General features: G+C 45.7%; 1 protein-coding gene across 3 annotated transcripts; it reads left to right on the top strand.

Annotated features, from left to right (window-relative positions):
- The first annotated feature begins 3,991 nt into the window (after positions 1-3,991).
- Positions 3,992-15,709, top strand: AJM1 (apical junction component 1 homolog). 3 transcript variants are annotated; one of them, XM_075260845.1, is made up of 2 exons: positions 3,992-4,005; positions 11,611-15,709. In XM_075260845.1, exon 2 carries the CDS (start codon positions 11,667-11,669, stop codon positions 14,946-14,948), a length of 3,282 nt encoding a protein of 1,093 aa, XP_075116946.1. In that variant the 5' UTR covers positions 3,992-4,005; positions 11,611-11,666; the 3' UTR covers positions 14,949-15,709. The 3 variants fall into 3 exon arrangements, with proteins under 3 accessions (XP_075116946.1, XP_075116945.1, XP_075116944.1); XM_075260844.1 differs by lacking the exon at positions 3,992-4,005 and adding an exon at positions 4,017-4,118; XM_075260843.1 differs by lacking the exon at positions 3,992-4,005 and adding an exon at positions 4,218-4,742.
- The last annotated feature ends 710 nt before the right edge of the window (positions 15,710-16,419 follow it).

Genomic DNA, 16,419 nt, shown 5'->3' with positions numbered 1-16,419 from the left:
TGTGCGGCGGCCGAAGGAAACTTGTTGCTATGGAAACCCTGGATTCTCTCGCCGCCTGGGAACACCCTCCGCCGCTGCCGCTATATTTAGTTTTAGTGGAAAATACTCGCTTTACAAAAAATACGACAATTCCTCCGAGCCTCAAATTATAAGAAGTCTCTGGTTACGAGAGGAGCGTAACCCCGGGGCCGGCAGGGAGCAGTGCATTGTGGGTAATCCTGATTGGTTACAATTAGGGCTGAGGGCAGTCACATTCATTGGTTGTACAGAGCGAGCGGGAGAGCGCCGGAGTCCCCTGTCCTACCGATCACTGGGGTGGGGGGGGGGGGGTCCGCAGTCAGACCACCCCCCCACCTAAAAGCTGTTAGGCTGGAGGACCCTTTTAAAGCTTTAAGTGCACTGACTTGCAAAAAGCTAGTTGTCGGTGATCTCTCACCAAGAGATACACTACCCAAAAGTAGCTTCTGAGATCTATAGTGTCTTGTGACCTGCACTATTACGCCCTCTTGTGGCAAACCCAGTGTGTAGCCTGACCGCACCTGTCATTATTTACATATCTGCAGGACGAGTGTAGTATTTTCTTTGTGAATGAGTGTACAATGCCAGCGGGTACTGTTTCACTATCCCTATGACAACACTTCCTGCTCACGAGGCTGAGTCTTGTTATAGAGACTGTATAAGTTTATCTGCATCATGACTTGTGCTCTTCAGACTGGAGATGGTGACTTGGATCCGCACAATGTCCCTATGACAACACTGACTGTGGTTGTCACTGGCCCGCCCCCGGACCGGAATGAGGAAGATGAGGCCGATCTCGGGTTAGATTTCCATGTGGGCAGAGGCTGGAGGTTGGACACAATGGCACTGGCACCACGTCAAAAAGTACTACAGGCTCCTGAAATATAGTCGTATATCTGTGCCTGGGAAAGCTGGGTGACCGCCAATATGGCCATCACCAGGGTTAATCACCCGCCTTTCTGTGAGCCCTGAGTGATAAATCCACACAAGTAAAGTTTTCTTCTAACACATTGTGTTATATTGAGGTGAGTTTGCCATTCTGGGCTGTGGGAAAGTTGGGTTAATTAACATTAATGTGAGATCACGGCTGAGGACTGTTTGCTGCCAGCATTAGGTCAGTGGTTGTTCACATTGGCACACATGGTTGGATGCTACAAGCCTGGACTTGCTGGTTGCCCGGGCTCTGAGTACACACAGGAGTAGGCCAACTATCCATATAGTGAATGTGCGGGGGGAGCTGCAGGTAGTATCATACAGGTAGTATCATACAGGATAGGATTAGATACACAGCAGGCCGTATCACATGTCTTAGGATTAGATACGCAGCAGGCGGTATCACACATGTTAGGATTAGATACACAGTTGGCAGTATCGCATGTGTTAGTATTAGATACGCAGTATCACACACGTTAGGGTTAGATACACAGTTGGCAGTATCACACATATATCACTCTCCCCTTATGTTCTGATATCTGGCGGTGTAATGACATTGGCTCTGTCAGTATTTCTGCACTTTCTTGTGGCCTCTGTGCAGGGTCCGGTCTCCGCCATTACCAGCCTGTCACACTCCTGGCCTCTGTATCACAGACATGACAGATCTCAGCATCTACAGTATGGAGAGAGGATGAAAGATCTACAGCAGCGAATATCTGTATATGTGATATACCCTTATGTGTGTACAGGGTCTGACTACTGATGTACTCCGTACAAAGCCTTATTCACACTGCTGTAGTATCTAATCAGTATTTTGCATAGATAGATAGATAGATAGATAGATAGATAGATAGATAGATAGATAGGAGATAGATAGATAGATAGATAGATAGATAGATAGATAGATAGATAGGAGATAGATAGATAGATAGGAGGGAGATAGATAGATAGATAGATAGATAGATAGATAGATAGATAGGAGATAGATAGATAGATAGATAGATAGATAGATAGATAGGAGATAGATAGATAGGAGGGAGATAGATAGATAGATAGATAGATAGATAGATAGATAGATAGATAGGAGATAGATAGATAGATAGGAGATAGATAGATAGATAGATAGATAGATAGGAGATAGATAGATAGATAGATAGATAGGAGATAGATAGATAGATAGATAGATAGGAGATAGATAGATAGATAGTGAGATAGATAGATAGATAGGAGATAGATAGATAGATAGATAGATAGATAGATAGATAGATAGATAGATAGTGAGATAGATAGATAGATAGATAGATAGGAGATAGATAGATAGGAGGGAGATAGATAGATAGATAGATAGATAGATAGATAGATAGATATTAGATAGATAGTGAGATAGATAGATAGATAGATATTAGATAGATAGTGAGATAGATAGATAGATAGATATTAGATAGATAGGAGATGGAGATAGATAGATAGATAGATAGATAGATAGATAGATAGATAGATAGATAGGAGATAGATAGATAGATAGATAGATAGATAGATAGATAGATATTAGATAGATAGATAGATAGATAGAGAGATAGATATTAGATAGATAGGAGATGGAGATAGATAGATAGATAGATAGATAGATAGATAGATAGATAGATAGATAGATAGATAGATATTAGGGTAGGTGATACATAAGATAGATATGAGATAGAAGACAGATTATTACCAGGAGACAGCATCTGCTGTGTGGGCTGGTAATCTATATCTTTCTGTCTCTTTCTTCTTCTGCTTTCTTTTATATTTCTTCTCTTTTTTCTCTCTCTGTCTCTCTATAATTTATTTTCCCCGGAGCATTTCTTTAACATGGAGCTGCCCTCACCTGATGTCTAAAGGAACAGTTCACACCCCAGGTAGGGGGCAGTATAAGACATGCAGTACCGCACTGTACTGAGAGGGGCGCTACTAGACAGACAATCTGTATATGAGCAGCAGTAGGTGGTAGAGAATTGGACGGTACCATACTGCAGCTATAGGTGGTAGAGAATTGGATGGTACCATACTGCAGCTATAGGTGGTAGAGAATCATAGGGTACCATCAGTGGCGTAACTAGGAATGGCGGGGCCCCGTGGCGAACTTTTGACATGGGGGCCCCCCAAACCGAGACGGAAAACCTCGACCGACCCCCTCCTCCGCACTCTATTATGTCCCTTAGTAAGCCCTGCACACAGTATTATGTCCCTTACTGGCCCCTGCACACAATATTATGTCCCATAGTGGCCCCTGCACACAGTATTTTGTCCATTAGTGGCCCCTGCACCGCAGCGGTAGCGGCTGTCACCGGGCCCCCTAATGGCCCGGGCCCTGTGGCAGCCGCCTCCGCTGCCTCTATGGTAGTTGCGCCCCTGCGTACCATGCTGCAGCTATAGGTGGTAGAGAATCGGAGGGTACCATGCTGCAGCTATAGGTGGTAGAGAATTGGATGGTACCATGCTGCAGCTATAGGTGGTAGAGAATTGGATGGTACCATGCTGCAGCTATAGGTGGTAGAGAATTGGATGGTACCATGCTGTAGCAGTGGGGTGCTAAGGTGCCAAGTTGCATATATGGAAAGATGCAGCTATAGGGGACACAGATGATGCATATGGACATAAATGCCCGGGGCCCTTTGTAGCTCAGGATAAAGGCGGTGACACATGAGGCGGTGATGTGAGGACAATCTCTGGACCATACACCTTGTCTTAATGGAAATCTCTATCTCCAAATAGGCATGAAGGATAATGCTCCATACTGCTCCAGGGCTTAACCCCTTGTGTGCAGGGCCCCTGCATCACCTTCATTGCAGAGGGATTCCCCCTGGCCAGTGGTGCGCACAGGCAGCTGGATGGTTAATAACAGCCCCAGTCCTCAGGAGCTGCTGCCCTGCCCCCACCTCATACAGCCCTTATTGCCTTCTCTATGGCATACGTACTGGCTCTTTAAATGCAATCTGCTGAGCGGCCACCAGGGGCGCTGTAGATGCTGAAAGTGCAGCTCGAATCTTCTAAGGAGACAGCAGAGATTAACAGGTACCTGGGGGGCTCTTGGAGTACAGAGGCAGCATGGGAGGCTGGGGTGACCCGCAATGCAAGCCTGGGCAGTGGGGGGCATCGGACAGATGTCTGTGGAGGAGGAGGGGAAGGTAAGGAGGCAAAGGGGGAGCTGACTGGTAGCATGCATCAACTGTGCATCCATCCTGCATCACATAGGAGCAGAGAGCAGAGATGCCAGGGTAATGCCACATCCTGCATAGTCTGGTGAGGATGCCAGCCTGTGCCACCCAGGAGCAGACTGCATAGATGCCAGGCTACTGGGCAATGCCCCATCCTTCATCCAGGCTGCATGGAGTGATAGCGGCATCCTTCATGCAGCATCCTGCAAGGAGCACATTGCCAGGCAGGGTAGCATCCTGTATCCTGGCTATACAGGGGCACCCAGCATCCTGCCAGGCAATTGGGCAATGTCACATGCTGAATCCAGGTTGCATGGGATGATGGCAGGGCTTCCTTCATGCAGCATCCTGCTAGGAGCACTTGGCCAGGCAGGGTAGCATCCTGCATTCTGCCAGGCAATTGGGCAATGTCACAGCCTGCATCCAGGCTTCATAGGGTGTAGCAGAGCATCCCACAATCCGCCCGCATCATCTCAGCTGCTGGGTAATGTCACATCCTGCCTGCAGGCTCTAGGGGACATACAGCATCCTGCATCCCTGGGTGACAGCACTACAAGCTGCCTTCATCATACAGCATCCTGAGCACAGCACCCGGTATGTAGCATCCTCTACAGCTTGCAGAGGGCACTGATGCCAGGCTATCGAGCAATGTCACATCCTGCATGCAGCCTCTAGGGGGTATAGCATCCTTCATGCAGAGGGCACTGACGCCAGCCTATGGGCACATCCTGCATGCAGGCTATATAGGGTAAATGTTGGATCACCGCATCCCTGATTCCTGGGTACCACACACAATCCCTCCCGCTGTGTCCAGGGGAGGGGGGGGGGGGAGGCGAGCTGACATGGGATTACGGCTGCCTAATGAGCTCCTGTAATAAGGAGCTTGGTACGGCTGCAGATCAGGGACTGGGGATCGGTCAGATCGTATGAGGCAGATACCGGGATCTGTATCCGATCCATCCTGAGGTGTGTGTGCAGCCATATTTAATGACCTCATCTGTCTACATGTCATTTACTGCGTATAGCGATGGTGGACGGGATGTGTTCTGTATTCTGTCTTGTATCTGGTGCAGATACAGATGAATTACATCCTCCATCCTGGCTACATTGCAGCTGCCACTAGTGTCTTCTATCATATGGAGGTATTATAGATCCTAATAATGTAAGGATGTGTATATGGATACGTATAAGGTCATTTACTACTGCAGGGGCCCTTTAAGACTTCTGATGGCGACCATATATCATACGTCCTAGTTATATATAATATTCATCCTGCAGAAATGTAGGGGTTGCAGTGGTGATTTGTTCGTTGTGGGGCGGTTCGTCATATGTACCAAAAGAATCACACGATTCTTGTTGAAAATTTTTATTAGAATATAATATTTATTCCATAATAATGCCGTCATATTTTACCACAGTATTTTTTTTAAATTTTGGTAATACCTGTCAGCTTTACGCCATTACATGGACTGTAGCCCATAGCAACCAATCAGACTCCAGCTTTCATCACTCCGCTACAAGTTACGGAATAAGAGAAGTGATCTGATTGGCTGGTAGGGCCATAATGAGGGCCAATGTCTCCTGATCTATACTGACTGCTACATCATGGCTGCCCAAAGTTTACCCCTGTGACGGTATAATGTAGCTACCTATAACTACAGGGCACTTGTATCTCTAGGCCTTATATATGTGCTAGCCCATAGCAACCAATCAGATTCCAGCTGTCATTGTTGTGGTGCAGGTTAGGAAATGAAAGGAGAAAGCTGATTGGTTGCTGTGCACAACTGCTTCATCGTACATAAGGCCTATGTATAATAGGGCCTTATTGACAACGTAGCCGGCACATGGCGGTCTGCGTGCCGGCCGCTTCCATGCATTTCTATGGGAGCGTGCTATTCGAGACAGCTGTTTTGAATAGTGTTCGCTCATCTCTAATTGATACAGTCCTATGAAAAAGTTTGGGCACCCCTATTAATCTTTATCATTTTTAGTTCTAAATATTTTGGTATTTGCAACAGCCATTTCAGTTTGATATATCTAATAACTGATGGACACAGTAATATTTCAGGATTGAAATGAGGTTTATTGTACTAACAGAAAATGTGCAATATGCATTAAACCAAAATTTGACCGGTGCAAAAGTATGGGCACCTCAACAGAAAAGTGACATTAATATTTAGTAGATCCTCCTTTTGCAAAGATAACAGCCTCTAGTCGCTTCCTGTAGCTTTTAATCAGTTCCTGGATCCTGGATAAAGGTATTTTGGACAAACAATTCAAGTTCAGTTAAGTTAGATGGTCGCCGAGCATGGACAGCCCGCTTCAAATCATCCCACAGATGTTCAATGATATTCAGGTCTGGGGACTGGGATGGCCATTCCAGAACATTGTAATTGTTCCTCTGCATGAATGCCTGAGTTGATTTGGAGCGGTGTTTTGGATCATTGTCTTGCTGAAATATCCATCCCCAGCGTAACTTCAACTTCGTCACTGATTCTTAAACATTATTCTCAAGAATCTGCTGATACTGAGTGGAATCCATGCGACCCTCAACTTTAACAAGATTCCCTGTGCCGGCATTGGCCACACAGCCCCAAAGCATGATGGAACCTCCACCAAATTTTACAGTGGGTAGCAAGTGTTTTTCTTGGAATGCTGTTTCTTTTTGGACGCCATGCATAACGCCTTTTTTTATAACCAAACAACTCAATCTTTGTTTCCAAAATGAAGCTGCCTTGTCCAAATGTGCTTTTTCATACCTCAGGCAACTCTATTTGTGGCGTGCGTGCAGAAAAGGCTTCTTTCTCATCACTCTCCCATACAGCTTCTCCTTGTGCAAAGTGCGCTGTATTGTTGACTGATGCACAGTGACACCATCTGCAGCAAGATGATGCTGCAGCTCTTTGGAGGTGGTCTGTGGATTGTCCTTGACTGTTCTCACCATTCTTCTTCTCTGCCTTTCTGATATTTTTCTTGGCCTGCCACTTCTGGGCTTAACAAGAACTGTCCCTGTGGTCTTCCATTTCCTTACTATGTTCCTCACAGTGGAAACTGACAGGTTAAATCTCTGAGACAACGTTTTGTATCCTTCCCCTGAACAACTATGTTGAACAATCTTTGTTTTCAGATCATTTGAGAGCGGGCTGTCCATGTTCGGCGACCATCAAACTTAACTGAACTTGAATTGTTTTGTAGAAAGAAATGGTCCAAAATACCTTCATCCAGGATCCAGGAACTGATTAAAAGCTACAGGAAGCGACTAGAGGCTGTTATCTTTGCAAAAGGAGGATCTACTAAATATTAATGTCACTTTTCTGTTGAGGTGCCCATATTTTTGCACCGGTCAAATTTTGGTTTAATGCATATTGCGCATTTTCTGTTAGTACAATAAACCTCATTTCAATCCTGAAATATTACTGTGTCCATCAGTTATTAGATATATCAAACTGAAATGGCTGTTGCAAACACCAAAATATTTAGAACTAAAAATGATTAAGATTAATAGGGGTGCCCAAACTTTTTCATAGACTGTATATGTCGCCTGAAGAGTAAACTATAGGCAGCCATGATGTGTCAATACAAGATAGACTGGGTCTCAGTATAGAAATAAGAACCAATCAGATCACTTCTCTCATTTTATAACTAAAATCTGATTGGTCTTGTTTTTATGTGAGGCCGAGTGAGCGACAGTCTATACAATGGTGTAAGATAATGGAGAGACTGGTGCATGTAATGAGAGGGGTATATCATGTCAACATATATCAGTGTATCACATCATCTATCAGTGCATCACGTCATCTATCAGTGTATCACATCATATATCAGTATATCACATATATCAGTATGTCACATCATATATCAGTATATCACATCATTTATTAGTATATCACATCGTCTATCAGTATATCACATCATATATCAGTATATCACATCATCTATTAGTATATCACATCGTCTATCAGTATATCACATCATATATCAGTATATCACTTCTTCTATCACTGTATCACATCATATATCAGTATATCACATATATCAGTATATCACATATCAGTATATCACATCATATATCAGTATATCACATCATATATCAGTATATCACATTGTCTATCAGTATATCACATATATCAGTATATCACATCATATATCAGTATATCACATATCAGTATATCACATATATCAGTATATCACATCATCTATTAGTATATCGTGTTATATTTTAGTATATCACAACATATATCAGTATATCACATCATCTATTAGTATATCGTGTTATATTTTAGTATATCACAACATATATCAGTATATCACATCGTACATCAGTGTGTGACAGTAACTATCGCCATGTGTAGATTTGTGCAGTCGTCCACACTGCCACTAGTCTCTATATACTATAGATCCTTGAAATACAAAACCCAAACCATAAGCACTGGGCAAAAGTAATTATGGTTTTAAGGCTCAAACTACAACTCTCAGCAACCTTGGTGGCCATGTTATGTGAATGTATTGACCTTTTTTTTGATGGTCCATTAAAACGGACCATCAAAAAACCTGTCATGTGAATAGCCCCCTTTCACATACAGTGAACTTAATGGCCATCATGCAGCCGATTTTCACTGCGAATGTAGGCTTGGGCTGTGTTCACACAGTGTTTACAGCATACCTTCAGAAAGCCCCTGCCGCTTACTACAAAATTATCATCAATTTATTGACACAATGGATTCCAAAAGCATCTCTGGGCAGTTATATGTTGGTATACTTGCCACATGGCATATAGTAGGGCTGTGAGTTTGGGGCATATGGCATATAGTGGGCCTATGAGTTTGGGGCGTATGACGTACAGTAGGGCTGTGAGTTTGGGGCATATGGCATATAGTGGGGCTGTGAGTTCGGGGCATATGGCATATAGTGGGGCTGTGTGTCCAGGGCATATGGCATATACGGTGGACGTACAACCCGAGCATGATGTGAACTGGGATGAGACTTTTTGCTTTTCTCAGCAGATTTAGAGAGAAATGAATCCCAGCTGTCAGTACAGGGCAGCGGCAGATAATCCTACTACGGCCTTTCCGTCTGTGTATCTGTAGTCATCTAATAATCAGGGCCACAATGGACGGCGATCCTAAGAGCTTGTTACGCTGGTTAAATGTGATGGATAATCATTCGATGAATACAACATCGCGCTCTGATGTATTACCATAAATCTCCGCTGTGCGCCCGGAGCAAGTCAGAGAATATTACAGGATCGCCAAAACCAGCTGTCCTCGCGCCCTAGAAATAATCACTTACAGTAAACCTCTCCCAAAATCCAACCCCCCATTACACTGTCCTAATATTTTCACTTTTATACAATATATAATGAGCAGATGTCATGGCCCCATCCCATTTGCTATCCTTAATAAATAGTAACTTTAGAGGGGAGTTCCACCAATTCTAGGCAATTGTTAGGCTAAGTTCACACGTCACGAATATAACATCTGATAAGAAATTTAGCTTTGGGGGCAACACGGTGGCTCAGTGGTTAGCGTTGCAGCGTTGGGAGTCCTGTGTTCGAATCCCGCCAGAAACAACATCTGCAAGGAGTTTGTATGTTCTCCCCTTGTTTGCATGGATTTCCTCCCATTCTACAAAGACATACTGATAGGAGAAAAAAAAAAGTACATTGTGATCCCGATATGAGGGCCCACAATTTACATTATAAAAATAATAATTTAGCTTAGCAACCGATCTCAGCACAGCGGCCATTTTAAAGGGATTCTACTATAGATGACCGAACACTGTTCGGATCAGCCGTTCCGAACAGCACGCTCCCATAGAAATGAATGGAAGCACCTGGCACGGCAACCGGCTGCCAGCAAAGTGTACGTGCCAGGTGCTTCCATTCATTTCTATGGGAGCATGCTGTTCGGATCGGCTGATCCGAACAGTGTGCGCTCATCTCTAGATTCTACCATTAAAACTTTTTTTTTTGTTGATAAGACGTCGGAATAGGCTTTAGAAAGTCTATTCTTCTCTTACCTTTAGACATGGTCTCCGCTGCGCCGTTCCTTAGAAATACCGGTTTTTACCGGTATACAAGTGAGTTCACTCGCAGTGATGGGGTCGAGCACCAGCGCTCAAACAGCGATAGGGACGTCCCCACCGCTGCCAGAGAATTGTCTCCAGCGCTGCCTCCTTCTTCGTCCGCAGCGTGATCTTCAATGTCTTCTTCCGGCGCAGGCTCGTAACTTCTAGGCCTCGGGCCTTGAGCAGAGCAGACTGTGCAGGCGCACAGGCCACAGGAAAATGGCCGCTTGCACAGTATTATTAGCGGCCATTTTCCCGTGGCCTGTGCGCCTGCACAGTCTACTCTGCTCAAGGCCCGACGCCTAGAAGTTACGAGCATGCGCTGGAAGAAGACATTGAAGATGACACTGCGGACGAAGAAGGAGGTGGTGCTGGAGACAATTCTCTGGCAGCCGTGGGGACGTCCCCATCGCTGTTTGAGCACTGGGGCCCGCCCCCATTGCTGTGAGTGAACTCATTTGCATACCGGGAAAAAACGGTATTTCTAAGGAACGGCACAGCGGAGACCACGTCTAAAGGTCAGAGACGAATAGCCTTTTTAAAGGCTATTCCGACGTCTTATCCACAAAAAAAAAAAAAAGGTTTTAATGGTAGAATCCCTTTAACTAAGCCGTTTACAAAATGGAAGCTTCTCTGAGGTGGGTTACCCAAGTCAATGCCCACGCCTCCTATCCTATCCTATTCCTTTGATCACCATAGAGTCGTAACCGCTGGTGGGCCAGATATCTGGGCTATAATAAACAGAACTAAAGATTCAGCCTAAGACAACCATATTATTGTGGAATATTTTATCTGATCCCATTCTGCCGCTCCCATCCTTCTCGGGCCTGGGAAATGCCACTTTGCTCATATATTAAAAGGGCAGCTCTCGGAGGAATGGTTTTTGTTCAGTTACAGACACATTTTTTTGCTTTGTGTTGTGGTTACAAGTCAGAATTTGTGTGAAGGGCGGGCAACACTTTCTAGAAGGTGGCGCAGCTTTCACACCCCCTTGAAATTTACTAGGGTCACAGATTGCTAGACAAAACCTAGGTAACGAGGAGACACCTCTTGGCTGAGGAGCGGAGCTGACGGCGTGCAGACACATTTGGAGACTGCAGTCGTGCTTGAAAACCTGACACGAGAAAACATCGCCACTGTGTTCATCTCCATAAATTTCCACAGTGTGCCCTCAGTAGGCAATATGGTGTCCTTAAGGTTTGGACCTTAATATTCGGCTGCCCCTTTGAAAGTAGTCCTGAATCTTTACACACAACTATACCCAATCCATTCTGAGGAAGATACCAAAGACTAGAAATGTTATACATGTCATTTGCTACATTTCTAAACAGAATGAATTATTACAGTCGCTGACATTTGTGCATGGCGGTGCTGACATTTGCTTTTCCACCCACAGATCACATTGTTGAGATGAGGTGAAGACGCATCACTACACGGCCACGCTACTTTAAAATGACACGAACCGACCCGCCTGACATACTCTTGTCTACAGTTTATCAAGACGTAAAGGTGACGCTGAACCCAAATTCTCCAATCCCCTGCTCGACTGCACAATGTGACAGCTTCATGTCTAGCCACAGAGAGGTCAGTCAACCACCATTCAACAAGAGGCACTGCCGCAGCTTTGACTTCCTCGAATCTTTAGACGATCAGGTAACCAACCCAACAGTCATGGAAAATCCTCAGCGAGGAGGTCACAGGCGTGCTGGAACTCCAGAACCATCATCCCAGCCTGTGGGGAGGAGGTCTTCTACCAGGACTGAAGCTCAGTATACTTCTCAAGGGATGGACACTGCCAGGGAAGCATCCAAAGAACAAAGAAGGCGACCAAGGTCAAAGAGTGCTCCACGGGTCAAAACCACCTTCACATCCGTTCCCATTCAGATGTCTTCTTCACAGTCTCCTCCTCCGACTTCGAGAAGAGGTAGAGAGGTGACCAGGACTTCTCGAGAGCCTCAGAAATCTGTGGCTTCTCCAAAAAGGGAGGTCACTTATGCACCTACAAAGGTATTAATGAATGAGGTGCACCCCATAAAATTACAGCCACAGCGCAACAGTGCCAGTCGTATATCCCCCTTGTGTGTCACTAACAATTGCATGGAGGACTCCCATGGTGGGAAGCCAATCTCCAGCCCTCATGTGCGCTGTCGAGTAGACATAAAGCCTGATGATGCCGTAATTCAGCATGCTGCCCACAGCTCCTCCAAACCCTGCCAGTCTTGGGGTGATACTCAACACTGCACAAGGCAGCCAGGCACCCCAAGGAGCTTAGCTGTGCCAAATGCAAGACTTATGTCTGTGTCACGTACGCCTACACCAAGTGATTCCTACAGTGTTGATCCAAGGATGACTCATTTTGCTTGTACCCCTGCGGGAGAGATATATGCTCCAGATGTGAGAGGTATTCCTTACCAAAGTGTTGCTTCACCAAGGGACTTCACACAGTATACCACGAGGGACTGCGGGCAGTATGTTAGCCCAACCATGCCCACTGCATTCTACTATGCTGATGAAGATGCCAACTTCAGTCAAACAATACCAATCAAGAGTCGGGGGTATTATCCCCGTCCATATCCCGATCCTGGTGTTCCGGCACACACATACTACACTGAAGAGAACCACACTATGGCACCAAGGACCTATTACATTGAGGACCCCAGATCTTATGCTATTCAAGAAGCCCCAATAAGGACGTTTTATGGTGAGGACCCCCGTTATTACCCTCCTCGTAGTGCCCCTTCCAAAAGCGTTTACGCTGAAGACTCGAGATCTTACCCAATTCAGAGTACGTCATCAAAGCTCTACTTTACTGAGGATATTGCAAAGTATTCAGAAAGGGAGGCTCTATCCCGGACATACCCTTATCCAAGGAGCACACAGCCCTTGCAGTACAGTGAGTGGTACTTTCCAGATCAGAGTCCCATACCGTACCAAACCCTACAGATGCCTGCTTTTCCCACGCACACTTCTGGGAGGGAGGCAATGCTTTCTTCTTGGCATGCTTCGTATAGCATGAACCAGCAAAGACTTGGGACTGACTCCAGAAATTATTCTCGGTCTTGGGACAATATCTTGAACACTAGCGGACGCAAGGAGGACCCACTATCCCGAGGGCGCAGCTATGAAAACCTGTTGTGCCGCGAGCGACGTGCCTTATCTCCGGATGACAGGCGCCAACCTGTCGTTGTTAATCTCTCTTGTTCTCCCAAGCGCTATGCCGCCCTCTCGCTCTCCGAAAATTCTATTGTTGAGAAGGTCCATACAGATGGGGGCAGTGGGAGGTACACAATGGGACGTTCATGGTTTGTCACCCCAGAGATCACCATAACAGACAATGATTTAAGAGCAAATGGTGTGGGAAGGAGCGAGAGGCGTTCGGCCAGCTGGGATGTGATAGATTCTGGAGTGTCACCACCTGCTTACCCAGCACATCCCTCCTATCCTACCAAAGAGAAGTTGCCGAGCAGGTCCTCAAGGCACCGTAGCTTGGAGCAGCTTGACGAACTCATTGCGGATCTCGTAATAGATTATAAACCACCATCAAGTCGTCGACCCAGTGAGGCAGATGCCCTGGCTGATCAATTAAGGAAGTTAATTAAGGAGGACATGATAGGGATACCAAGGAAACCAGAACAATACGGTCAGATGGCTCACTTATTACAAAACCGACCTCTCAAGGAACAGCCAACTCCTACTTTCCCCGAGTATCAAAGAGGTCAAAGGAGGGGGCCGTTTCCTGAGGTGCCAGTGACTAGTCCCCATAAGCCCTTAGAGGACTGTTCCCCGGACCTCAGCGCTGATGAAGATGACCTACTGACCTGTTCTAATGCCAAGTGCAGGCGCACAGAGACAATGTTCAATGCCTGCCTGTACTTCAAGTCCTGCCATAGCTGCTACACATACTACTGTTCCCGTAATTGCAGACGGGAGGACTGGGACATACACAAGGAGAGCTGTATCTATGGAAGGATGGGCAGTGTCTGTCGCCACGTGCTCAAATTTTGCAGAGAGAACACTGAGGTGCACAAAGCCTTCTCCAGAATTGCCAAGGTGGGGTATTTGTCCCGCGGAAGAGGGGTGCTCTTCCTGGGTTTCCCTAACCCAGGTTCTGCAGATAATTTCCTGCAGCTAGGTCTGGAAGGACTGCTCATGTCTCCCACCTACTTGTCTCTGAGGGAGCTCGAGAGCTACTCGGACAATCTTGGAGAACATGCCAAGGAGCTTCAGATAGCCGGCAACCAGTACGACCCTGAGGAATGTTTCCTGCTGAATGTAACTGTGGCGGTGGGACAAAGTGGCCCTGACCGACTTTCAGCCAGAGCCCACCATATCCCCACTGTCCGCAAGTATGCCAAAATAGCCTTAGCCTCTTCTAGTCCAGAGAGGAAGATCACAAAAAAGGAAAAAGACATGGAGACCCTTATACTTACCCCACCACCGGGCACGGCCGACCTGGATAAGGATGGAGAAGAAGGGAGGAAGGCCAGGGAGGTTTGTTTTATACATATTCAGAGGGAGTTACGTATCAGGGGGGTCTTCCTTCGACATGAGTATCCTAAGATCTACCAGCAGCTATGCGAGTTTGTGGAGAACAATAAGAGGTTCACACCTACCACAATTTACCCCATCGATCGGAGGACTGGCAAACAGTTCATGTGCATGATTATGGCAGCTTCAGAGCCTAGGACTCTTGATTGGGTAGCCAGTCCCAACCTCTTGGACGATATCATGTGACAAGAACACACCATAGACAAAAAAAAATCCCAAAATCGATCCTTCAGACACCTTGTTTTGTAGTCTACGTATTCTTTTGTATCAGGAGTCATCTCACGATACAGCCTTTTGGGCAGGAGATGGATACGAGGATTTCTTGAGCTGCACTAAACAGGTTAATGGTTGACAGAAAGGGGAGCCATGACCCCAAGAGCAGGAGACGATGACCACCTATGGCTCTCCAGCTGTTATGTGACTACAACTCCCAGGCTGTCGGGGAACGATGGGAGTTGTAGTTCCACAATAACTGAAGAGCCGCATATTAGAGACCTGTGCCCAAGAACGTATGATAGGCATGACATATGATGGATGCAATGTAATGGAAGCGGTGGAATCTCTTATGTACCAAAGGCCGGTATTCTGGAGGAGCGATGGCTTTTTCTATAGAATTACTATATAGTTTATTTTATAGTAAGACGATAGCGTAGATTGCTATTTATTATTATATAAATCTATATATTGGCTGTTTCCACCCTGATGCCTGGTGCTGATACGAAAGCAATGAGTTACTTTTTATGAATTTATCAAGCGGAATTGCGGGTTTCGGTAAAAGACGTTTCTCTCTATATGATACGTATGATACTGTACACTGACGCTGCTCACTTACAAAGGATCGTGAGGTCGCTCATTATTTAATTACCTAAAGAGCTGATACGCTCTCAGATCACTCACTTGGCTGTTGAAGGGTGTCAGCCATTTTGTGGACTGAGCTAATGGTAAAAATGCGGCACATCCATTAGGAATCGGCACGCGGGCCAAGGAGCCCTTCCAGTCAAACCATATCTGACGTTGGGTTAGTCCACAAAATGGCTGCCTTTGGTGTGTGATGTAATGTAGAAGAAGATAGTTGATTGCTTGCCATGGGCAACAGCACCATTACATAGATTTTAGAAGTCATGTTTGCTCGCTATATAGCCAGTGTTAAGCAGTGGTGGAGCTTCACTTTTATAGAGTTGGCTGGTTTAGGATAAATCATGTGATCATATAATGTGGGATACGATTCACCCTAAATTTTATTCCTGGGGTTGCCTTGGATTGGGAAAATATGGCTGCTGTCTTACAAAAACAGTGCCACACATGTCTACAGGTTATGTGTGGTATTGCACTCACTTCAGTGGCCCCCGAGGAAACAACCAGAAAAGCCCTTGACCATATTCCTAATATGGTGGAGGTTACATGTCATTTTTGTGGCAACAACCTCCGGAGTCGGCCCATTCATTTGAGCCTACTCTGGAGGGGAAAGCTGCGACAGTCATGGAAGGCGGGTTTTGGCCCGAGAGTGACGCAGCTACCTGCGTCACTCTCAGTGCCAAAATTCGCCATTACGCTCTCCGTGTGAACTAGCCCTTACCATCCCAGAAAAACTCTACTAAACTGTTGTTCCACCAACACACATGGCAGATAGGATATTAACCTAATAAAATGGTCGCTT

This window comes from Leptodactylus fuscus, chromosome 11, assembly GCF_031893055.1.
Source record: "Leptodactylus fuscus isolate aLepFus1 chromosome 11, aLepFus1.hap2, whole genome shotgun sequence".
Taxonomy (NCBI): Eukaryota; Metazoa; Chordata; class Amphibia; order Anura; family Leptodactylidae; genus Leptodactylus; species Leptodactylus fuscus.
The sequence above is the reverse complement of the archived record's forward strand: the minus strand, read 5'-3'. Positions and strand labels throughout refer to the sequence as shown.